The sequence below is a fragment of the Carlito syrichta genome, unplaced genomic scaffold (genome assembly GCF_000164805.1).
Source record: "Carlito syrichta isolate Samal-C Ts95f unplaced genomic scaffold, Tarsius_syrichta-2.0.1 Scaffold86251, whole genome shotgun sequence".
Taxonomy (NCBI): domain Eukaryota; kingdom Metazoa; phylum Chordata; class Mammalia; order Primates; family Tarsiidae; genus Carlito; species Carlito syrichta.
This window is the reverse complement of record NW_007030347.1, coordinates 259,689-285,438: the sequence shown is the minus strand read 5'-3', so window position 1 is coordinate 285,438 and position 25,750 is coordinate 259,689. Positions and strand designations below refer to the sequence as shown.

The window sequence follows — 25,750 nt, the reverse complement described above, 5'->3', positions numbered from 1 at the left end:
ATGAGGTCTCACCTGCCCAGGTGGGTCTCGAACCCGCAGGCTCAGGCAATCCACTCACCTTAGCCTCCCAAAGGCGTGGGATTACAGGCTAAGCCACCTAGCCTGGCTTGCCAATCCCTTTCTTATAGTAGTATTATGGTAAATGTTTAGGGTCTGCTTATGAGTGAGAACATATGGTACTCAGTTCTTTGTTTCTATGGTAAATCACTGAGTATTATAGACTCTAAATCCATCCAAGTTGCTACAAAGTCCACAATTATGTTCTTCTTTATGGCTCTGTAATATTCTATTGTGCATATGTATCACATTTAAAAAAAATCCAGTCTAGTTTCAATGGGCAGCACAGTTGGTATCATGTTTTTGCTATTGTAAATAGTCCTGCAATAAACATGTGTGTGCAGGTATCTTTTTAATAGAGTGATTTAAGTTCCTCCAGGTATATTCCCAGAAAGAGGATTGCTAGGTAATATGGAAGGTCAATTTCTAGATCTTTTAGGAATTGCCACACTGTTTTCCATAGAGGATGAACTAGCTTGTATTCCTACCAACAGCGTAGAAGCATTCCCTTTTTTCCGCATCCTTACCAGCATCTGTTGTTTTTTAGTTTATTAATGATGGCCATTCTTACTGGAGTTAGGTGGTATCTCAATGTGGTTTTGATTTGCATTTCTCTGATTAGTGAGGCTGAGCATTTTTTCATGTGTCTGTTGGCTACTCATATGTTTTCTTTTGATTCTGTCATAAGAAAACTACCTATAAAAAAAAAAGCCCTGGACCAGATGGAGTTCCAGCAGAACTCTACAAAACATACAAGGAGGAGCTGATACCAGTCCTACTGAAAGTATTCCAGGTAATCAAGAAAGATGTAACTCTCTCCAAATCATTTTATGAAGCTAACATCACACTGATAACCAAACCGGGTAAGGATCCAACAAAGAAAGAGAACTACAGGCCAATATCCCTGATGAACATAGATGCAAAAATCCTCAACAAGATTCTAACAAACCAGATATGACAACACATCTCAAAAATCATCCACCATCACCAAGTCGGCTTCATCCTCGGGATGCAGGGTTAGTTCAACATCTGTAAGACCATAAATGTAATTAAATATATCAACAGATGTAAAAACAAGAACCACATGATTATATCATTAGATGAGGATAAAGCTTTTGATAAAATCCAGCATCCCTTCTTGATAAATACCCTCAAACACATAGGTATAGAGGGAACATACCTTAAAATAGTGAGAGCCATCTATGATAATCCCACACCCAACATATTGCTAAATGGACAGAAACTTGAAGCATTTCACCTGAAAACCAGAACAAGACAAGGTTGCCCACTCTCACCCCTCCGGTTCAACATTGTATTGGAAGTCCTAGCTAGAGCAATCAGACAAGAGAAGGAAATCACGGGTATCCAAATATGAAAAGAAGTTAAGTTATCCCTCTTTGCTGACAATATGAACCTATACCTCGAGAATGCAAGAGAATCTGTCAAAAACCTCCTTGCACTGATAAAGGACTTTGACAAAGTCTCAGGGTACAAAATAAATGTGCGAAAGAGGCTGTGTCTTAAACAGATAAAGGCTCAAGATCTACAAGGTACACTGCACATGCCTTTACAGTGCCTGGCCAGTTTAAAGACAAGTGGAAAGAAACCAAGGACCAGTGTGACAGGCCTTCTTATATGCTCTAGCAACTAAGCTATCATCTCAAACTTTGCTTAGTCTTACCCAGTACTTACCTCTCCCTTTGAGAGGCATCATATTAAGAATGAGGTATGGGGGATATGGTAGAAAAAAGGAAATATTCTATATATACTTCTTTCTTTTTTCACCCCTGTTATCTTACTGTCTCGCATATATCCTTTTTCTCCAAATCCAGGTTTCAATAAAATAATAACCCCTTTCCATAACATTAGAACTTTACCTCATACTAAAATAGGGATTTAAATTTTCCCCATGTGTCTCCAATATTCATTTTACTTTCACAAAGTATAGAATCCCTAAATCTCTTAAATCAAAAAAAAAAACCATAATCTGACAACCACATCTTAAAAGGGAGGTATCTAAAAAGCCAATTTTGTTGAAAAAAAGTATATTTCAAATATGAATTATTGAAGTAACTGCAAGAATGAGCTACTTAATTATGTATAAGGAACTCCCAATCTCTTCACATTTTCTTATGAGTCATCTAACAGGTTAGGAAAAGCTTTGTCTAAAAAATGAGATAAACAATCTTTTTTTCATTAATGTTTACTGATGAGAATAGACAATCTCTTGGTATCTGTCATGGCTGCCCTAAAATTCTTTGAATTCGAAAAAGCTATTTATTCAGAATTTTTAAAACAGCCCCAAAATTAGTGATTCTATTTTGGCTGTTTACTGCATTCATTCATTACCTTTATCATTCAATAAACATTTATAAATCCCTACTGGCCCTGTGTGTATAATACAGATAATTAATATCTGTATTATATCTGTATAATATAATACAGATAATTATAACTCTGGGTGATAAATGTTATAGCACATAAATCCAGAGGAGAGCACCTAAATCGCTGGGGGAAAGGAAGGGTCTGGGAAAACTTCCTGGAGGAGATAATAACTAAACTGATAACTCTTTGAGACAAAATTTTAGAACTTATAATAAGCATTAAAGCAAGTTTATAATTGAAGCAGTTGTTCCTCTCAGTAAATATTCACCAACTATCTATTATGTCAAGACACAAAGTTAAAAACTAGGTATACAAAGATAAAACATGGATTCAGCCTTCAGGAAATTCTTATCCTAAAAGGGAAATATATTTAGTTGCAAATGTATCATTTTTTAGTGTGACAAGAGATACAATAAAAATATAAGCAAATGCTATTGGAGAATAAAGGAGAAAAAGCTTGAGCAAGGAATTGGATATTTCAAAAATTAATAAAGAATTTTAAAAAGCAAACTGAATTGTTGACTCTACATGTGGGACAGAAGTGTGGACTAGCAGGAAGGGCAAAACAAGTTTGATAGAACTAGATTATAGCAGTCTTTAAACTAGCACGCTAAGATATTTGGCCTTTACTCTGATGGCAATAGGGAAATCACTAAAGATTTTAAAGCAGTGTTTAAGAAAACAACTGCTCATGCTCTCTGTCTTTCCGTCTGTCTGTCTGTCTCTCTCTCTCTCTCCACACCCCCCATCCCAGTCCCTTCTCCCTCTCTCATGTGTGTGGGTCTGGGAGGGTATGGTTACATGTGGCAAATCAGACCGGAAGATATGTGAAGGGAGATGAATTTCAACATTCCAAGTATGGAATTGAAAGCCTATACTTGAGTAGTAAAAATTGACTAAAGGTACCAGACTTAAAATATACTTCATTAGAACTGATAGAAATGGTTGACCAATTAGACCTGGGGATGAAGAAAAGAAAAAAGACAAAATGGCACCACAATTTCTCTTTTGGGTGACTGAATAGGTAAAGAAGGGCAAGTCTGGTGAGGGAGGATGTTGAGGTTATTTCTCAGTATAAATTCAAGGTAGCTATTGGGCAGCCAGGTAAACATATCTCATAAGTAGCTGAAATTAAAAGAAAAACAAAACACAAAACTTCTCAGGAGCTCAGGAACGAGGTCCAGAAAAGATTTACATTTCAAATTAATCAGCATATAAAATAACAGTTAAGGCTACAGGAGTGAATAATACTGAAAAAATAGAGGAAAAAAAACAGAGGGCGAGGATGTGGAGAAAAAGGAAAGCTTCTACACTGTCAGTGGGAATGCAAACGTGTACAGCCTCTCTGGAAAACAGTCTGGAGATTTCTGAAAGAACTAGAAATTGACCTTCCATATGACCCAGTAATTCCCCTATTGGGAATATACCCGGAGGAACTCAAATTATTCTACAAAGAAGATACCTGCACACATATGTTTGTTGTAGCTCTATTCATAATAGCAAAAACATGGAACCAACCATGTTGCCCATCGAAGCTGGACTGGATAAAAAAAATGTGGCACATACACACAATGGAATATTATGCAGTCAAATATATGAACTTTGCAGCAACCTGAATGGAACGACAAATATATGAACTTGATAGCAACCTGGATAGATTTGGAGTTGATCATACTCAGTGATTTATCACAGAAACAAAGAACAGAGTTCCATGTGTTCTCACTCATAAGAGGACCTTGAACAATTATAATGCTATAAGAAAGCGATTGGCAGTAATGGGAAGCTGTTGGTGGGTGGGGTAGGGGGGACTGGCAGTTGAGGGAAACTGCTAGGGGAGGGAGGGGCATACCTCATTAACAGGGATGAACTGTACCCCACATCTTTATAATAAAAATTTTTTAAAAACAGTGGAAGAATAATGATTAGAATCTATGTCTACATGTACATCTCTATATTATTATTTATGTATATTTTTTCAATTGGTGAAGGAAGAGAAACCAATAAAAAAGAGATAGATGGCTGTCAAAGATTAGAAAACACATTCAGAGAAAGAGTCACAGAAGGAAGGTCTGAGACAATTTTTAGAATGGGAGTGGATGACAAAGCTGTAAATAGGCTTAGTAGAATAAGGATTAAGAAACAAAGTTATGGTATTATGAGGGAAAAAAACAACAACAAAACCAATAAAACTTGAATTTATAGTCAAAAGGCATGGGGTTGAATACTCTATCATTTTCTGTATGACTTTGGGCAAGTGTTTTTGTAGTTTCACTGTAGAATGTGACTAATACTGACCTTAAGGTACCGTGAAAATGAAAGGAGATAACACAGTCTGGTATCTGACAAATTACTCAACTGACTTTAATGGTAAAATTCAATTTTAGTCACATAGTAGACAGAAGCCAATTGTAGGGAGTTAAGTAAATAGAAAGAAGATGAAGAAGCAAAATTATCCATTACAGCTTACTCTAAGAAGCTTGGCTATGGGAGGGGAAAAAAAAGTCTGAGGGGGAGCCAGGTTTGAAGGAATATATTTTTTAAAATAAAAAGATCTGAACATGTTTTTAGGATGAAGAGAAAGAATCAATAGGGAGGGAGAAGACAAAATGCAAGAGATACCCCATACCTATTGGATCAGTGTTGTGGGAAAAGCTAGTACAGAGAATGGGCAAAACATAAACTAATAGCAAAAAAAACTACTCACCTACCAAATCAGAGCAACAAGTCTGATGCTGATATAAAAATATTCTTTTTTGAAAAGTCAAAACGGAAAGATTCATACAAATCTCAGTATGTCAGATCAACAGGGACAGTTTCAAAGAACCATTTAATCATTGACTAAAATAAACAATTTTGGGGTTGGGTCAATAGCGGACATTAATACGAATGAGGAGATGAGTTTTTGGGAGAGCAATGTAAGTTCAGTTCTATACGGAGTGAATCTGAGGTGGGCATTAGACAGAGATTTTTAGGCGTCAACTGATTACTATTTATCCTGTCTGCCTGTGGTACAATGCAATGTACTGTTACCTCCTGCATTCCATCTCATATGTATCTCACCAAGTTTTAAAACCCAAAATACAGACTTTTGAAAATTACCAACATTTAACTTCATTTTGTAAGGCATAAGTTTCTTCATGGTAAGACCTTTCTTTGTTCACAATTATATTCCCAGCACTTAGACCTATACTGCACATGCACACAATCAAAATTTATTGAGGCTGGGCTCAGTGGCTCAGCTTGTAACACCAGCACTTTGGGAGGCTGAGGTGAGTGGTCTGCCTGAGCCTGGGGGTTCTAGACCAGCCCGGGCAACTTGGCAAGACCTCATCTCTACAATAAATCAAAAACTAGCCAGGCATGGTAGTGTGTGCCTGTAGTTCTGGCTACTTGGAAGGCTGAAGCGGTAGGATCACGGAGCCTGGACGACGGAGTGAGACTCCAACTCAAAAAAAAAAAAAAATTATTGAATGACATACCAAATAAATTTTCTTTGTCATTCAAGCCAAAACCTAGGCATCATTGTTATATCCTACCTGTCTCTCATGTCCAACAGGTCCTACTACTCATCAGTCCTACTGATTTTCTCTCCTAAATATTTCCTTGAATCCATGCCCTTCTCTCTTGTAATGTTCTAGTTCAGGATATCATTATCTCTTCTCCCCGCTTCGGGGGGAAAATATTCTAGATTTTATTCAGACACTCTATCATTCATATCTAGGCAGTTACTTGTTGTTTTTTTACATTTCCCTAGCATTTGGGTTGCAAAGTCTCTAATGGTAGAATAAACAGTGCTGTCTAGGATCTATCAGTTTGTCCCTAGAGTACCATAGCCACTTCACCAGCTGTATTTGTTCCCACTCATATGACTACAATCGCTGTAAAGTGTCTTTCTACATGTTCCCAATATTCTTTTATCACTTATCTTTGTGTTCAAATACACATAAAATTTACCATTGCGATCATTTTAAGTGTATAGTTCAATGGCATTAAATGCATTCTTAATATTGTGCAACCATCACCACTATCTGCCTCCAGAACCATTTTCATCTTGTAAAACTGAAATTCTACCTATTAAACAATAACTTCCCATTTTCCTCTGCCCCTCAATCCCCCAGTCACAGGCAACCTACTTTCTGTCTCTATAATTTTGACTACTCTAAGTATATCATGTAAATGTAATCATATAGTAATTGTCTTTTTGTTACAAGCTTACTTCACTTAGCATGTTTTCAACATTCATTGATGTTGAAACATATTGTGGAATTTTCTTCCTTTTTAAGACTGAATGATATTCCATTGTCTGGATTTCCCACATTTTAGTTATCTACTCATCTGTTGATGGATATTTGCGTTGCTTCCATGTTTTAGCTATTATGAATAATGTAGCTATTTTCATGGGTGTACAAATATATCTCTTAGAGACCTTGCTTTCAATTCTTTTGGGTATACAACCAGAAGTGGAATTGCTGAATCATATGGTAATTCTATTTGTAATTTTTGGAAAATTTCCATGATGTTTTTCATAGCAGTTGTGCCATTTTACATTCCTATCAACACTGTACAAGAGTTTCAGTTTTTCCACACTCTTGCCAAACTTGTTATTTTTTGGCTTTTTTTTTTTTTTTTTGTCAGTAGCAACCTAATGAGTGTGAATTAGTAACTCATTGTAATTTTAAGTTGTATTTTCATAATAACAAATGATGTTGAACATTTTTTTGTATGCTTATTGGACATCTGGATATCTTCTATTCAAGTCCTTTGCTGATTAAAGAAATTGAATGAACAAATAATAATTTTATATATTTATAGCATACAATGTAATGCTTTTATATCCATGAACTCATTACTTATCATTTTTTGTGATGAGAATATTTGAAATTTACTTTAGCAATTTAAAAATATACAACACATTATAATTAGCTATAGTTACTGTGTTGTACAATAGGTCTCAAAAACTTATTCCTCTAACTGAAACTTGTACCCTTTAACCAACTTTTCTCCATTCCCTGTATCTCCAGTCTCTGTTAATTACCATTCAACTCTCTACTTCTATAAGTTTAACTTGTTTAGATCCCACATTTAAGTGAAATCATGCAGTGTCTATTTGTGCCTGGCTCATTTTTCTTAGTGTAATGTCCTCCAGGTTTACTCATGACAAAAATGATGGAATTTCCTTTTTTTTTAAAGGCTGAATAGTATCACATTATATTTACTCATTCATCCATTGACAGACACTTAGGTGATTCCATATCTTGGCTATTGTGAATAGTGCTACAGTAAACACAGGAGTGCAGGTATCTCTCCAACATACTGATTTCATGACCTTTGGATATACACAGCATAAATGGAAATCCTGGATCAAACGTAGTCCTATTTTTAGATTTGAGAAACTTCTATGCAGCTTTCCATAATGGCTGTACTAAATTTATATTCCTATCAACAGTACACAAGAGTTCCTTTTTCTCCATTTCCTTGCCATAGCTTGTTAATTTTCATCTTTTTTATAATAGCTATTCTAACAGGTATCAGGTAATGTCTTATTGTGGCTTTAGATGTTCATTTCCCTGATGATTTTGAACATTTTTCATATACCTGTTGGCCATTTGGATGTCCACTTTTGAGAAATGGCTATGCAAAATATCTTTTGGCCATTTTTAAGTTGGGTTACTTGTTTTCTTGGCTATTGAATTGTTTGAGTTCCTTGCATATTTTGAATATTAATGTCTTCAGATGTATGGTTTGCAAATATTTTCTCCCAATCCACAGTTGTCTCTAATCTCTGTTAACTGTTTCCTTACTTGTGTAGAAGTTTTTAGTTGATACAATCCCATTTATCAATTTTTGCTTTTTTTGCTGTGCTTTTGGTATCAAGTCTAAAAAATCACTGCTCGGACCAATGTCATGGAGCTTTCCCCCTATGTCTTCTAGTAGTTTTACAGTTTGGGGTCTTATGGTAAAGTCTTTCAACCATTTTGAGTTGATTTTTGTATATGGGATAAGAGTCCAATTTCATTCTTCTACATATCTAGTTTCCCAGCACTATACCAAAGGAAGAGACTGTCCTTTTCCCATTGTATGATCTTGGCACCTTTGTAAAATAAACAAACTGACTGTTAATGCATGGGTTCATTTCTGAATTCTCTATTCTGTTTCCTGGATCAATGTGCCTATTTTAATCCCAGTACTGGCTTTATGCTATTACATGCTGCTTGACAACTACCATAGCTTTGCAAGAGATAGTCCGATACATCTGACTTTGTTTTTATCACTCAAGATTGCTTTGGCTATTTGAGGTCTTTTGTAATTCCATATTAACTCTACAATATTGTCTCCTATTTCTGTGAAAAACGTCATTGGAATGTTGATAGGGACTGCACTGAATCTGAACAACACTTTAGGTAGTTTGACAATATTAAAATTAATTAATATGAATTACTTCAATCTGTTAACATAAGATATTTCCCCATTTATTTGTGTCCTCTTTAATTTTTTATATCAGTGTTTTATAGTTTTCAGTGTACAGATCTTTCTTTTGCTTGGTCAAACTTATTCCTAAGTGTTTTGAAGTTATTGTAAATGGGATGTTTTCTTGACTTCTTTCTTCGATAGTTAGTTGTTGGTGTTTAGAAATGCTAGTGGTGTTTTGAATGTTTTGTATACTGCAGCTTTACTGAATTCTTTTACTAGTTCTAACAGGGTTACTATATATAACATCATGTCATCAGCAAACAGAGACAATTTCACTTCTTCCTGTCCTATTTGAATGCCTTTTGTTTCTTTTTCTGGCTAGGATTTCCAATACTATGTTGAATAAATATGGTGACAGCAGGCATCCTTGTCTTGTTCCTGATCTTAGGGAAATATTATACAACTTTTCAGTGCTGAGTATGTTAGCTCTGTGCTTGTCATATATGAACTTTATTGTGTTGAGGAAAATTTCCTTCTATATTCAGTTTTTGAGAGTTTTTACCATGAAAGCATATTGAACTCTGCCAAATACTTTTTCTGTATTTATTGAGATGATCATATGGGTTTTTTTAAATCTTGTTAATATGGTGTATGACATTTACTGACTTGTGTATGTTGAACCATCCTTGCATCTCAGAAATGAGTCCCACATGACCATGGCAAATAATCCTTTTTGTGTGCTACTGAATTCAATTTGCTAGTATTTTGTTCAGGATTTGTGCATCTATATTGATCAGGAATATTAGCTTGAAATTTCCTTTTCTTACAGTATCCTTGTCTTATTTTAGTATGAAGTAGTAGTACTGGTATTATGAGACCAGTAGTAGTACTGGTCTCATAATATGAGTTTGAAAGTATTCCCTTTTCTTCAATTTGTTGGAAGAGTTTGAGAAGGATTTGTTTTTTAAATATTTGGTAGAATTCAGCAGTGAAGACATTGGAAACTGAGCTTTTCTTTCAAGGGAGACTTTATTATCAATTTAACTTCCTTACTCATTACTAGTCTGTTCAAATTTCATTTCTCTATGGCTCAATCTTGGTGTTGTATTTCCCCAGGATTCTATCCATTCTTTTCTAAGATATTCATTTTATCAGCATATAATAGTTTATAGTAGATTCTTATGATCTTCTGTATTTCTATGGTATTAATTGTAATGCCTCCTCTTTAATTTCTGATTTTATTTATTTGAGACTTCACTCTTTTTTATTCTTAGTCTAGCTGAAAGTTTGTCAACTTTGTTTATCTTTTCCAAAAACCAACTCTCATTTTGTTGATCCTTTCTGCTGTTTTCCTGTTAATCTATTTCTTTTATTCCTGCTCTAATCTTTATTATTTCTTTCCTTCTGCTAACTTTGGGCTTGGTTTATTCTTTTTCTAGCTCCTTGAGGTATAATGCTAGGCTTTTTATTTGAGATCATTCTCTCTTTTTTTTTTTTTTTTGAGTTGGAGTCTCACTCTGTCGCCCAGACTGGGGTGCAGTGGCCAAGGTACCCATGGAGGCAGCAGTTGGGATGGAAGGATGGTGGTTTAGGCACCTAAAGAAACTGAAATCTGCTTAGAAGGGATCTGGACTCAAGTAGGAGAAGCTCAGGTGGCTGTGGGTAGGAAGGATGATGAAGAATGGTGGGTCAAGTACCCAAAAACTACCAAGGCTGCTGGACTGGATTTCCAGGCTAGAAAAACCACAGTAGTAGCAGTCTTGCAGCTGCGGGTCTTTGCCTATTTTTAATTGGATTGTTTGCTTTGTTGTTATTGGATTTTAGGAGCTCTCTGTTCATTATGGATATTAACCCTTTATCAGATATGTGATTTGCAAATATTTTCTCTTATTCTGTGGGTTGTCTTTTTAATTCTGTTGATAGTGTTTTTTGGTGCACAAAGTTTTAATTTGTATGAAGTCTTATGTCTATTTTTTCATTTATTGGCTGTGCCATTAAATGTCACATGCAAGAAATCATGTACATGTACACATACATGCAAATCCAATGTAAAACTTTTGCCTTATGTTTGTTTCTAACTGTTGTATTGTTTTAGGTCTTACAGTTACAGTTAGGTCTTTGATCTGAGTTCATTTTTGTATATTAAGGGTCCAACTTCATTCTTTTGCATGTGTATATCCAGTTTCCCCAGCATCATTTGTTGAGAAGACTGTCCTTTCTCCAATGAATAGTGTGGGTACTCTTGTTAAAAATCTTTTGATCATATATGCCATAGTTAATTTCTCAGCTCTCTTTCTATTCCACTAGTCTATATTCATCTTTGTCTTAGTATCCCACTGTTTTGATCACTATTATTTTGTAGTAAGTTTTGAAACCAGTGAGTCCTCTAACTTTATTCTTACTTTTCAGGATTCTTTTGGTTATTCAAGGTCCCTTGAGATTCCATATGAATTTTTCTATTTCTGCAAAAACATGATTGGGATTTTGATAGGGATTACAGTGAATTGGTAGATTGCTTTTGACTTGATATTTTAATAATATTAAGTCCTCCCAGCCATGCACATGGACTGTGTTTCCATTTATTTATGTCTTTAATTTATTTCAGCAATATTTTGTAGTTTCCATGGTATACATCTTTCATTTCTTTAATTCCTAAGTACTTTATTCTTTTGAATGCTGTCATAAATGAAATTATATGCATAATTTTCTGTTCAGATCATTAATTGTTAGTGTATTGAAATGCAACTGATTTTTGTATGTTGACTTTGTATCTTGCTACTTTACTGAATTCATTTTTTTAATTCTAACAGTTTTTTAATAAAGTGTTATCTTTAGGGTTTTCTACCTATAAAAACATGTCATCTGAGAAGAGATAATTTTACTTCTTCCTTTACAACTTTAATGCCTTTTTTTTTTTGTGCTGGAGTCTTACTCTGTCACCTAGACTGGAGAACAGTGGCACACTCATGGCCACTGCAACCTCGACCTGCTGGGCTCAGGTGATCCTTCTGCCTCAGCCTTCCAAATAGCTGGAAGTACAGGCATTTTTCACCATGCCCGGCTAATTTTTTGCTTTATTGTAGAGATGAGGTCTTGCCATGTTGCAGAGGTTGGTCTTGAACCCCTGGGCTCAGGCAATCCTTTTGCCTCGGCCTCCCAAAGTGCTGGGATTACAGGCTTGAGCCACTGTGCCCAGCCCTGAATGCCTTATATTTCTTTTTCTTGCTTAATTGCCCTGGCTAGAACTTCTAGTACTATCTTGAACAGAAGTGGTTAAAGTGGTTCCTGATCTCAGGGAAAAAGCTTTCTGTCTTTCACCATTAAGTATAATGTTTGGTGTAGGCATTTCACATATAGCTTATGTTAACATACCATTCTTCTATTCCTAGTTTGTTGAATGTTTTTATCATGAAAGGGTGTTGAATTTTGTCAAATATTTTTTCTGCATCAATTGAATGATCATGCGGTTTTTTTTCCTCCTTCAGTCTGTTGTATATTACACTGAGGAACTCATTATCTCTTAGCTGTACTAAGATAATAGACTCACACCTGATTTTTCTGTCTCCAGGTCTTGCTTCCCTTAAATCTAGCTTCTGTACATAAAGTAGAATGTTCTTCTCTAAAATGTCTACTTGGAGGGAGAAATAAGTCATACACCACTTAAAAGTCTTTCATTACTCCCCATAGTTCAATTTCTCAATGTGACATTCAAGACTATGTCACATTTGTCTCATCTTGTATTTTCCTTTTTCTTTCACTCTATTCTGCCCTAACACTAACCTGCACTTATCTCTCTGCATATACTACATCAGATCATGCTGCTTCCCCTGAATGGAATATAATTCTCTTGACTCTTTATTTGGCTGACTGTGACTCATTCTTCATAATTCAATTTGGCTATCAACTCCTCTAGTCATTCTTCCTTTTCTTTCCAAAAAATATTCATTTACAAATATTTACTGAGTCTAGTATATGCCAGGCACTATGTTAAGTGCTAGGGCTACAGAGGTGGGCAAGGCAAACAAGACTCTTGCTTGCAAACATTCTTGAAGGTTATACCACCACCACCCCCGCCCATATCTGTGCTCCCCTAGCATCTCCTGCTTCCCTCAATTTTCTCATTAATCGTATAATATGAATATCAATTTACAGTCATCTGATCCATACAGAGTGAGCATTCAGTAAATGTTTCCTTTGCCACTGCTACACACTAATGCTTATTTTAGGCTACCCCTCTTTTTCTACTGTCAACTGAGAATTGAACAGTTCTCAAGAAGCCAGGGTCCATGGCATAGTGTTTTACCCACGTGGCTGAGAAGAGACTGGTACCTAGCTAGGTACCCCAAAATATGAGAAAATCATATTTTCATATTTTCTCAGGAGCAAGGGGAAGATTGGAAGGAAAGAGAAAATATTACATTATCATAAAGAAAATGTGTTTGTAGGGCTAGACAAATGATATAAGAATAAAAATTTCCCCAGCTAATGAATATATAACTACAATCCTTAAAATCTAAAACTTGAATTCAACTATTGATATCAAATATATCCTTCCTAACTCAAGGTTTAAGAATGTCAATAGCAAAATTGTGATTGTCTTGAAATACATGAAGTACTTAGGGTATTCTACATTTAAAATCATGTAGGAGAAGGGTAGAACCATAAGAAAGCAGCAGAATCAGTGAGTGCCACAAGTATATGTATGAATAGAAAGAGCAGCTCAACAATGAAACTGGTTGCCAAATGAGTGCACAACCCTGTAACTGGAGACAAAATGCAGGTATATTTTGGGGGGATTCTTATAAAAGACAGTGAGCTCTTTTAGCATAGGGACTATGGTCCTAATGATAGGCACCTAGACTACATTATATAAATGCTTGAATGGATTAAAGTTTAGGTTGGGGCAAATGATCTCAAAAATCCCTTCCAGTTTTATAACTGTATGATACAATAAAAACCAAGTCATGGCTTTCTTTTCCATTTCTCACCAGCCTCCTGGAGGAGGTAGTATTTACAATTAGCGAGAGAATGAAAAACAAAGGACTCATTGCAGATAGAGTTTAAGATATTATTGAGGCTGACCAGGCAAAGTGGCTCCCGCCTATAATTCCAGTGTTTTGGGGTGCCGAAGCAGAAGGATTGCTTGAGCCCAAAAGTTTGAGACCAGCCTAGGCAACATAGCAAGACTATCTTTACAAGGAAAAAAAAAAAAAAAGTCGGGCATAGTGGCATATGCCTATAGTCCAGCTACTTGGGAGGCTAAGGTGGGAGGATCATTTGAGCCCAGGAGGTTGAGGCTGCAGTGAGTCATAATCATGCCACTGCACTCCAGTCTGGGTAACAGAGCAAGACACTGTTGCTAAAATAAATTAATTAAAAGGATGTTACTGAGGTTGTCTGTTTTAGTTTGGCAAAAGCCTCCTAACCCTAGTCTATCTTTTTTTCTAATTAACCTAAAAGAGTGTACTGGCCTCACAAACACTGATTCTCACTGTATGGAATGAACTTCTCTATACTGATGATAGCATGTATGGTGGTGAGGTGGAGTAAAGAAAATAAATGAAGCAAAAGAGTTACCTATCACTTCTCAGGGCACAGAATAAGCAAGAATTTTAGTTGCAGCTAGTTGGCCACAATTTAATGTTAGTAGATTTATCTATTAAAGAGTCGAAGCATGACTTACTATAGCCATTAAAAACAGAACCAAGTATTATATAGAAATAATTTACTAAATTTATTTCTGGAAATTTCTGCCAAGCAGTAAAACTCATTTTTCTTTCACAAAGACTAGTGAGATAAAGTACTGGGGAAAAAATCATGTGGTCTCTTTAAAAGAAACTAACATACTTGGAGGCCCAAATACAGTACAGTACAATATAGTAAGTCATATTTTTAGCAGGGGGAAAGGGTTCCTTCTCTGTGATCTTTTTAAAAATGTTAAAAAAACCAGAGATTATTATTATTAAAATTATTATTTTAACCAGAGATTAAAATTATTATTTTAACAGACTGATCACAGACTAGAACTTCATTTATGCAGCTCCATTTCTCTTTCTCTCTCTCTCTTTTTTTTTTAGTTGGAATCTCACTCCGTCGCCCAGGCTGCAGTGGTACACTCAAGGCCACACCAGTGTTGGCCTGCTGGGCTTGGGCGATCCTTCTGCCTCAGCCTTCCAAGTAGCCGAAACTACAGGCGCATGCAACCATGCCCGGCTAAATTTTTGATTTATTGTAGAGAGACGAGGGCTCACCAAGTTGCCCAGACTGGTCTTGCACTTGCAGGCTCAGGCAATTGCCCGGCTAAATTTTTGATTTATTGTAGAGAGACGAGGGCTCACCAAGTTGCCCAGACTGGTCTTGCACTTGCAGGCTCAGGCAATCTACTCAGCTCGGCCTCCCAAAGTGCTGGGATTAGGCTGAGCCACTGAGCACGACCTCCATTTCTCTTTCACATAATTAAGTGATTTAAATACATATTCAGAGGATGGCTGAGAAGTCCTACAGTAACTTCCATATGGGTGTCCGAAATATATAATCAATTTAAATAAAAATAAAGCAACCACATTTTGTATAGAATGTAAGTGGGAAAAGGTTTTATTGGACTAGCCCAAGTTTTGTTTTGTTTTTTTCCCCCATTTGAATAGAGATGAAGTCTTGTACGTTGCCCAGGCTGGTCTCTAAATCCTGGGCTCAAGTGATTCTCCTACCTTAGCCTCCCAAAGTGCTGGGATTACAGTTGTGAGCCACCATACCCAAGCTTTTAAATACTCGAATCATGCTCTATCCCAAAAACACTAGTTTAAATACTGTTTTCTATGCTATTTAGTTATAACCTATGTTGCATATACTTTTAAAGTCATGGTGACTTTTTCCTAGCATACAGTAAGAGTTCAAAAATATTTCTTAAGTAACTAAATTGTATTGTCCATGCCCTTTCCCATTATAACCATGTCAGAGTTAAGCGTGGAAGTGCTATTTGTAGTCAAGAACAGAACTGAGATACCTTTTGATATTCTCCAGGCCCACACAGACACAAGTAGGAACAGCATATATACAAACATGTTCAATCTTATCTGACTCTCCTTCCTCCTTGTTTTCATAGCACCCTTATGTACATATCATCACTGCATTTTTTACATTATGCCATCATTATTAGTAAACTATGTACAGTAAACTATACCCTTGTCTCTGAGCACTTTGGTATAGGTATAGCATTGTTCATCTTTGTTATCTAATATCAAGCACTATGTCTGGCTCACAGAAGATACTCCAACTCAATGAACTAATGGATCTCCAGAATCAATTCTAATAAATGCACTCTACTGCATACATAGTCAGCTGTAAAGAAAATTCCTTTGTTAACCTGACAGTTCTGAGTAAAAATCATTTCAACCAATCCACTTGAATTGTCTGTTGAAACATGAAACTAACAGAGCAAGAAAAAGTACATTAGTAATAAGCTCTCATGAAAAGTTTCTGTCTTGAAGAATTCACTGAATATTCATGCTGTATTAACTTTATGTATTCATTGCTGTGGCAGATAAAAAAGGAATAGGAAGTGGGCAGGTGGGTGGAGGATAGGTCTTCTGATCAATGAAAAGCTGGCAAACAGGCTTACTTCTTCCGACTGTTCCTGGGTCTGTGTAGGTGAAGATCTTCTTCCCACTGTAAGTCGATGGCAAGGATAAGAGAGCCCTGATTCAGCAAGACACATCTGCAAAAAGTAGAATCCATCATTTGTAAGCAAAATGTGGTCATGTTTCACAAGAGGATTTTATTTTTCTTATATTTTCTATTATTTCTGAAGTTAGATTAGAAAGCTTACTCTAGTAGCCTGGGTATTACATTACAGGAAGGCTTTGAAAATTTGAAATTTTTCCACACACGGGATGTTAGAGCAGCCAAGACTAATTTTCATTAGATAATAGACTGGGGCTCCAGGAAATGTAAAGAGTCAAAAATAAGGCAAATCATACACTTTTTTCCCTCAGTGTGTGTCTGCTACTTTTCTGATTAGGAAAATCATACCTCAGTTTCCTAACTCTCAATGAGTAAGGACAGAAATACAAAATTGTAGGTGAGACACAGAAACAAAAAATTCCAGAAGATACTTATATACAAAAATGTAAGCTTAGGTTTTACCCAAGACAATTTCGCAGAAAAGGGGAAGCTGCCTTATACTTGAGTATTCACAATGGTTCTCCTGTTACAAGGTGCTTCCTCAAAAATATTTTATTTTTTTTGAATATATTGTCGGAAAAGACAAAACAGCCTGAAATAATCCCAGTCAATGCTTCAGGTGCTTAAAGAGCTTACCTGTCAGAACTGGTTAATAAAGAAGACAAGGATGTTAACTATCAGTTTCATGATTATTCCTAGAGGTCCTGATATTCCACCACTAGAGAGAAGTCAATTCCAACTAGTAAGGAGAAGTGTTTCTGAGGTTAGCACACTCTTTAGGTTAGTTAGAGGAAAAGGTAGAATATGGTTGGAAGGCTCTGGCAACCTAACAGTCACAACCTCAGTAATATCTTTTTTTATTTATGATCCAACAATTGCAAGGATTGAAAGCCCTTGTAGACAAGCCTTTACAAAATACTTTTAAAAGTGTCTTGGGCAGCCCAAAGAATGGGAAAAATATTCACCAACTGTATATCTGACAAAGGCTTAACATCTAGGACCTACAAGGAACTCAAATGTGTCAAAAGAAAAAAAACAAACAACCCCATTATAAAGTGGGCAAAAGACATGAAGAGACACTTCTCAAAAGAAGATATATGGGCAGCTGACAGACACATGAAAAAGTGCTCAGCCTCATTAATCATCAGAGAAATGCCCATCAAAACTACATTGAGATACCACCTAACTCCAGTAAGAATGGCCATCATTAATAAAACAAACAACAGCAGATGCTGGCAAAGATGTGGAGAAAAAGGAACACTTCTACACTGCTGGTGGGAATGCAAACTAGTACATCCTTTTTGGAAGACAGCGTGGCGATTTCTGAAAGAACTAGAAACTGACCTTCCATTATGATCCAGCAATCCCCCTATTGGGAATATACCCAGAGAAACTCAAGTCATTCTGCCAAAAAGATACCTCCACATGCATGTTTGTTGCAGCTCTATTCACAATAGCAAAAACATGGAACCAGCCATTCTACCCACTGAAGCTGGACTGAATTTCAAAAATGTGGTACATACATACAAGGAAATATTATGCAGCCATAAAGAAGGACAAACATATGGACTTTGCGGCAACTTGGATGGATTCAGAGTCTATCATACTCAGTGATCTACCACAAAAACAAAGAACAGAGTACCATATGTTCTCACTCATAAGTGGACTCTGAACAATTATCATAATACTATAAGAAAGGGAATGGCAGTAGTGTGAAACTGCCTGGGAGCAGGGGGTGGGATTGGCAGTTGAGGGAAACTGCCAGGGGAGGGAGGGGCACATCTCATCAACAAGTGTATCTGCATAATGAACATTTGTATACCTAACCCTGAATTGTACTCCACATCTTTACAATAAAAAAAAGAAAAGAAAAGTGTCTTGGGAAGATGATGAATATACACCTATAAGACAAATGAAAAAATAACTAACAAAAACTACAACTGTTTTAATGATATATAAATAGTATAAGATTAGTACTTTCCCCACAGGGCAGGGATAATAAGGTTGAGCTCATATAGGTAAAGCAATAAGAAAATGGCTAGCACACAGTAGATGCTCAGCAATCAATACTTTTTATTATTCTGTGAATGAGTACTTGTGGCTTGGGATAAAATGTCCAGTGACGGCATGATACACTGATTCAAAATGGTGCTGAATCTCAAACAACTTAGAGTGAAGAAGATGGACTCTAGAAAATATGATGCTAGTGGTGATGATGATGCTTATGTACATTTAAAAATATAGGCAATCCCTTTGGGTCCCCTCCCACTGTGGGAGCTTTTTGTCTTCTCAATACATCCTGCTTTCTTAAAAAACACACACATAGAATTTGAACAAAATTATTTCATGAAATGTAAGGGTGGCCAAAAGCAGTATTTGTAAATTAACATATCTTAGATACACTATTTTAAGTATGTGTGTTCATAAATAAATGAGTTAATTTGACAAGTATATATTATACTACATCAACACAAAAAGTTTATACATTTAAACTGTCCAAAGAGTACCGTTGTTTGAAAAATTAGGTATTGTCTAACAATTCTATTTTTAAGGCCACATTTTAAGCATAAATAGCTACAGTAGGCAATAATTCAATTTGTCAGTTGTCAACGACTGAAAAGCTAAGGATGACATATCATTTTTAAATTAGACATGAAGAAAAATGACCCAAATCAAGTAAATTTGCTTTGTTAAAAAGTAATTCAAGGAAAAACCAGGCACTTAACAAATTCTTGTTGATTGCTGAAAGGAATTTTTTTTTCTATTTAGTAATAGGAGACAGCTGAGGGTAGCATGAACTTTTAAAGTCAGAGTGTCCTGATTTCAAATGCACTTCTTTTCACTTCATTGAATGTTTTACATCTCAACCCTTAGTTACCTTTTCTATTAAAAAAAAAAAAATGACATAGTCAAGTTTCTTAACAGGCTTCTGTGAGAATGGCTTAAATGAGAATATGCTTGCCACAAAGTAGGCATTCTATCAGTGAGAGAATACTCTTAAAGCCCATTTAAAGTTTTTTCTTTTCTTCTTCCAGAAAATATTTAGTTAGTATTAGGAACATACTGTGCCAATGATTCTCAAAGTATGATCTACAGATACAGGGGTCTCGAGACTCTTTTAGAAGTTCCACAAGGTCAAAATTATTTCATAATATTTAGATGATATTTTACTTTTTTCTGTGTTTTTACACTGATGCCAAAAAAGCAGTCGTGGGAAAATCAGCTGGTACCTTAGTACAAATCAAGGTAGTAGCACCAAACTGTCCTAAAATATCTAGTGGCATAAACTCACTGTAAAAAAATGCCAGTTTCACTTTAGAATGTCCCTGTTGAATCAGTAAGAATTATTAATTTTAATTAAATTTTTACTCTTGAGTACATGTCTTTTAATATTCTATGTGACAAATGAAAAGTACATATAAAGTACTCATGCTGCATACCAAAGCATGATGGTTATGATGAGGGAAAAGCACTTGTGTGAGCTGTGTGCTTCCCACTGCCCTCAGCATCAACAGACACTTTTTTCATGGAACACAATGAAACAAATGACTTAAACAAATGACTGGCAGACAATCTGTGGTTATTTGGATTTAAGTATAGGCTAGGTATCCTTTATCCAAAATGCTTGGGACCAGAAGTGTTTTAGATTTTTTTAATTTTTGGATTTTGGAATACATGCAATATATATACTTAACAGTTAAGCATCCTGAATCCAAAAATCCAAAATGTCATGTTGGTGCTCAAAAAGTTTCAGATTTTCAGATTAGGGATACTCTGCCTGTATTTGCCTGGCTTTTTCTACAAAATTAATGAAGTAACCCTACTTCTTCAAGGAACAGGTCTGACAGTATTAATTGCCAATGACAAAATTTGAGTTTGTTTTGTTTTTGAGTAGAAGTCTCACTCTGTTGCCCAGGCTGGAATGCAGTGGTACACTCATGGTCAGTGCGGCCTCAACCTGCTGGGCTCAGGTGATCCTTCTGCCTCAGCTTTCTAAGTAGCTGGACCACAGGTATGTGCCACTACATCTGGCTAGTTTTAATTTTTCTTGTAGAGACAAGGTCTTGCCCAAATTGCCCAGGCTAGTCTTGAACCCCTGGACTCAGGCAATCCTCTCGCCTCCACCTCCCAAAGAGTTGGGATTACAAGTGTAAGCCACCATGCCCAGTTTTGAGTTTTCAAAGAAAAATTTAAAAACTATCAGTCATCATGAGCTTGACAACTTCTCTGTGATTAAAGGCTTTTCTGATGAGATCACTGATGATATTAACAGAAGTAATTTTTTGATATCACATAATGAAATGGGTCAATGTTTAGAAAATCTGCATAGCTCAGAGAACCAATATTCTCCAAATAAGCAGTGAATGCATGATGTTATAAAATTATGCATAAAGTATGAGGCAGACCAAAGGATCTTACTATAACAAAGTACAAGAAATATACTGATACGGCTTCAGATTCCATAGTCAAACTAACCACTTGGCAAGTCCTAGTTTAGTATCAAAGAAGAATACCCACAATTATCTGAAAAGACTATTAAAATACTCCTCCCTCTTCCAACAACAGATCTGCGTGAGGTCAGGTTTTTTCATAATGCTTCAGTCAAAACAATATATTACAACAGGTTAAATGCAGAATCAGGAAGATATGAGGATCCTGTTGTCTTCTATTTAACATTAAGCCAGACATTATGGAGATTTGCAAAAGTATAAAAACAATGTCTCTCTACTCACTAAATTTTTAGAAAATATAATTACTTTTCATAAAAATGCTATTTATATTAACATGAAATTGGTTTATTATTGTTATCTTAGTTAAATATTTAATTTTTTTCTCAGTATTAATTTTCAAAATGGTAAATGTCAATGAATATAATCTACATAAACAAAAGTTCTTTGGGTCTCTGATGATTTCTTTATATGAAGATATAAATGCATATATTGAGAGTGGTATTGCTTTACTGAAGTATAATTGACTTATAATAAACTACACATATTTTGAAATATACAATTGGGTAAGTCTTGACATATGTATACATACACCAAAAAAAAAAAAAAAAAAACACTCAACATTTTAAAAGTATCTGAATATTTACCGCTATTATTAAAAGTTTAATATGTATTGTTATTACACAAAGTGCTTATATGTATTGCACCACTAAAATTTCAAAATAACTCTGCCACATAAGTATTATAATCCCCATTTTCTTTGGATACGGTGGCTCATGCCTGTAATCCTAGCACTTTGGGAGGTAAAGGTGAAGGTTACCTGAGCCCAAGGGGCTGAGACCCGCCTGGATAACTTGGCAAGACCATGTCTCTACAGTTAATCCAAAAATTAGCTGGGCCTGGTGGTGCACACCTGTAGTTCCAGTTACTTGGAAGGCTGAGGTGGAAGGCTCACCTGAGCCCAGCAGGCCAAGGCTGTGGTAGCTGTGAGCATGCCACTGTACTCTAGGCTGGGTGACAGAGTGAGACTCCTACTCAAAAAATAAAAAATAAATCTCCATTTTAAAGGTGAGGTACTAAACCTTACATAGATTAAGAAGCTTGCCCAAGGTCATACAGGTACTGAGTAGAAAGCCAAAATTAAAACTCAGGCAGTTTATTTCACAACCATTTAAAAAATATCCAATCAAACAATTATTAAGGCCCTAGTATATCTAGACCAGTGGTCCACAACCTTTTTTGGCATCAGGGATTGGTTTTGAAAACACAATTTTTCCACAAATGGGGGGGAATAGGGAATGCAGGGGGTTAAGAGAGGATAGTTTCAACATGATTCAAGAGCATTATGTTTATTGTGTACTTTATTTCTATTATTATTACATTTTAATATATGAGAATCTAGAGCCACCACTGATATGACAGAAAGTGGAGCTAGGGTGGTAATGTAAGCAATGGGGAGCAGCTGTAAATACAGATGAAGCTTAATTCACTGCCCACCACTCACCTCCTGCTGTGCAGTTCAGGGGTTGGGGATCCCTGATCTAGACTGTCTTACAGTATGATAAACAATAATTACTTTCTTTGGCTTAACTAAAACAGCTATTCCTAGAGATCATCAATTTGTCGGGCACTATAGTTAGTGTTTAACATATGTCCATCATACATGACAACTCTGCTAATTAAAGATTACCATGACAGTAGAGATCATAAACAGACTTAGAGAAGTAGAATCACTTGTCCAAGATAAATCAGCTACTAAGTGGTAAACCAGATTTAACTCCAAAGGCCATGGAGTTTTCTATTACATTACATTTCCAATACAAAGCCTTTTATTAGTAAGAAGCCCTGAAGATAACTGCTAGAATATAAATTTTAAGTTTTCAGATGCTGACTGTTCAGCTAAACAGATTTCTGAGATAGTTTTAAGCCAAACTGAGTTATGAGGTTAAAATTTCATTTACTGTCAACTAAAGTACGAATCAAAAAAGCTTATTTATTTTTATTCACAACCCAAGTTTTCTTTTTTTCTCTCCCACCCCATTTTTTGTCACTTATATGCTATAAAAGTCACACACAGCTTTAATTTGTGGCAGGTTGGAGCAAGTTTATTAAGAATGCTAGTTACCAAGTGTACATCCACTTGCCTGGACTAGCCCACTGCCACATTCTTGTAGCAAGGTTAAATAGCAGTTTAGTCACTTCATAAAAAAGCATACTGTTAAAAAGGAAGTGACTAATAATATCCTGGAACCCATGGAATATTAAAAGATGTGCAGGTCAAGATCAATTATCTACAAAACTCGTGTGTAAATAGCTCAAAAAACTGTGTTCTCTGGCCTTGCTGTGTTATAGTCCTCAATTGACTTGGCAAGTTGGCAAGGCTTAATGAAATAAACATGAACAGTAACAAATTCTGAGGCATTCTGCTATACATAAACACATATGCTACCATGTAAGCAAGCAAGCAGAGTTGGAAGAAACAAGGATGACTGCTATAAATGGTTTCACTTTAGACTCATGATATGAGAGTCGGAAGGCTCCTCAGAACTCATCAACCAGGAGACCACAGATCTTCAACACTTAGCTGAGTCCAGTGCTGCTGCCACACTTTCTTCTAAAAATATCCCTTGTCCCATTCCAAGCTAGTAATGAAAATTTCCAGGGAGAAGTTATCAGCAGCCTACTCTTAAACTTCTAATATCAATAAGTTCCATCATCCCAACAGATTCCACATGAAAGACGGTTTCTTCTCACAAGATCTAGTCTAATCCTCCCACTTTAACAGGGAAAGAAACTGAAGTATAGAGAAATAAAGTTGTTTGCCCCCAAGTTTCACATCTGTTTAATGATAGCAAAGAATGTTCTCTTGACTCCTAATCTAGATCTCTACTAAATAACTGTAACTATGTTTTTTAAAAAGATGTTTTAGTTAATTACAAAATACTAGTAAGCGTCTTGGTTTAATTATCTCAAATTTTCTTTTAAAAATTTTAGAAATATATATAGAAATAATTTAAAATGCTTCTGACTTGCTTTTTGGTTTCTTTCTTTCAATCTGGTGGGACTCTCAAAATCCACAAGAATCACCCGATTCTACTTTTCTGCAGTGTAACTGCCTACCTTTATGCTTCCCCACAGTAGTCCAACATTATCTTGAGTGTTTTCTACCAAAGAGAGGTTGCTCAATACAAACTTTTTTTGTTTTTGTTTTTAATCTGCTATTGCATCACAGACCCCCCAAACCAGATTATGCTATAGGGAGATAAAGCAAAATTTCTGAACATATACTTTTATTAACTATATGGATATCACAATATTCTTAGATGTTATTATTTGTTGATTTTAGTGAGTACACTAGAAGAGGTTCTGAAGCACTACAGAACATTAGGATACTTCTGAAGAGCATTAATTTATACAATAAGAAATACAGCCCTATTAGACCGGCTTAACATTGCCTAGTGGCACAGTTTCTCATACCTATTTACGAGAGAGAATGGTCAGGATTACCTATATACAAGTACTATCCTCAGGCAGGTGGGCAAGATGTTATTTGCAAGTCAACTTTAAACCAAAGCTATGTCAGTTGAACCAATATTTCTGTTTTAAAATCAACTCTTTTGCACAGAGGTCAATAATTCAGGCTGTGAATTAAAATGGTCCTTATTTTTCAGTCTGATCTCTACTCCTCTATGTCATTTAATTGATTATGAGCCCCCTCTGGTGGAGGGCAGAAGAGGGAAAGAACATAGTAAATATATTGTCTCTAATCAGTAAGACCAGTAAGGGAGAAGAAAAGGTGATCTAGAACACATGCAGATTTCTCTTGACTCTGCTCTTTTTCCGCATACTACTTAATAATTTAGAGTTAACTGCTTAATAAGTTATACTAGCCATATAGTTATCAAGAGTCTATAACTTTATCATTCTACAAACATTTATTGAGTTTTTATTATATGTCAGGTACTTGAATTCAGATAACCTTGCCTTGGACACTGGCTTTGATATTAATGTCATTTCTCAAGGAAGATGATTACTTCATAAGACTTTGGTTTCCTCATCTGAGAAATGGGAATAATATAATTGTTGACAGCAATAAAAAGATGATAAGTGAAAAAGTGCCTAGTATAGCAGACTTGATTTTCTAACTTAAAAGATAGAACCACACAACACTTCATCTTTGGCTTCTTGCTAAAACAAATGATTATCATATAGCTGTTTTCTGTTGTAACTCTCAATTATTTTTGTCTTTAAGAGTCTTAGCCTAGATGACTGTACTGGTATCATTTAAGTATTTTATACCAGTTTATGTCGACTACATTTAACTTTATTAGTGTGTTCTCTAAAACATATACAAAATGACCAAACATATTACTCATCTTTTCCACACGAAGATATTCAAAAGATGCTGACTAATATTTAATAAAATTTTCTTCCTAAATAAAGTAAGTTTAAATTATTTAAGGATTTCTTATCTCTCTCCACATAACATTCTTTTAAGTGCCTTCCTGTGGAGAGTATGTTTGTTTAGACATACAGAGCTTTTAAGGACTCATCTCTGACATCACTCACTACCTATGACTGGGAATTTCAAAGGCTATGTTACACAGTGGTGTTCAAAAGTGTAACTTGTTACAGGTTTCCCATTTAATTCCTGTGAGATGAACTTAACCAATATTGAGAGACACGACAACAGGCTATCGGGGGCAAAAAAAAGGGGTGCCCTGTCTGCTGCAGTGACTTTGGGAAACCAGTTAAGCCTACTGTGAACA

The 25,750-nt window shown here is 35.7% G+C and overlaps 1 protein-coding gene across 1 annotated transcript in view; it reads right to left on the bottom strand.

The window, feature by feature from the left end:
- FAF1 (Fas associated factor 1) overlaps positions 1–25,750 on the bottom strand; it is a gene marked incomplete at its 5' end in the record, with an annotated part of 331,295 nt that overhangs the window by 55,047 nt on the left and 250,498 nt on the right. Inside the window, one exon of the mRNA XM_008057040.1 lies at positions 16,472–16,567. Within this exon, the coding sequence (XP_008055231.1) occupies positions 16,472–16,567 (96 nt within the window). The remainder of the gene's footprint in view (positions 1–16,471; positions 16,568–25,750) is intronic.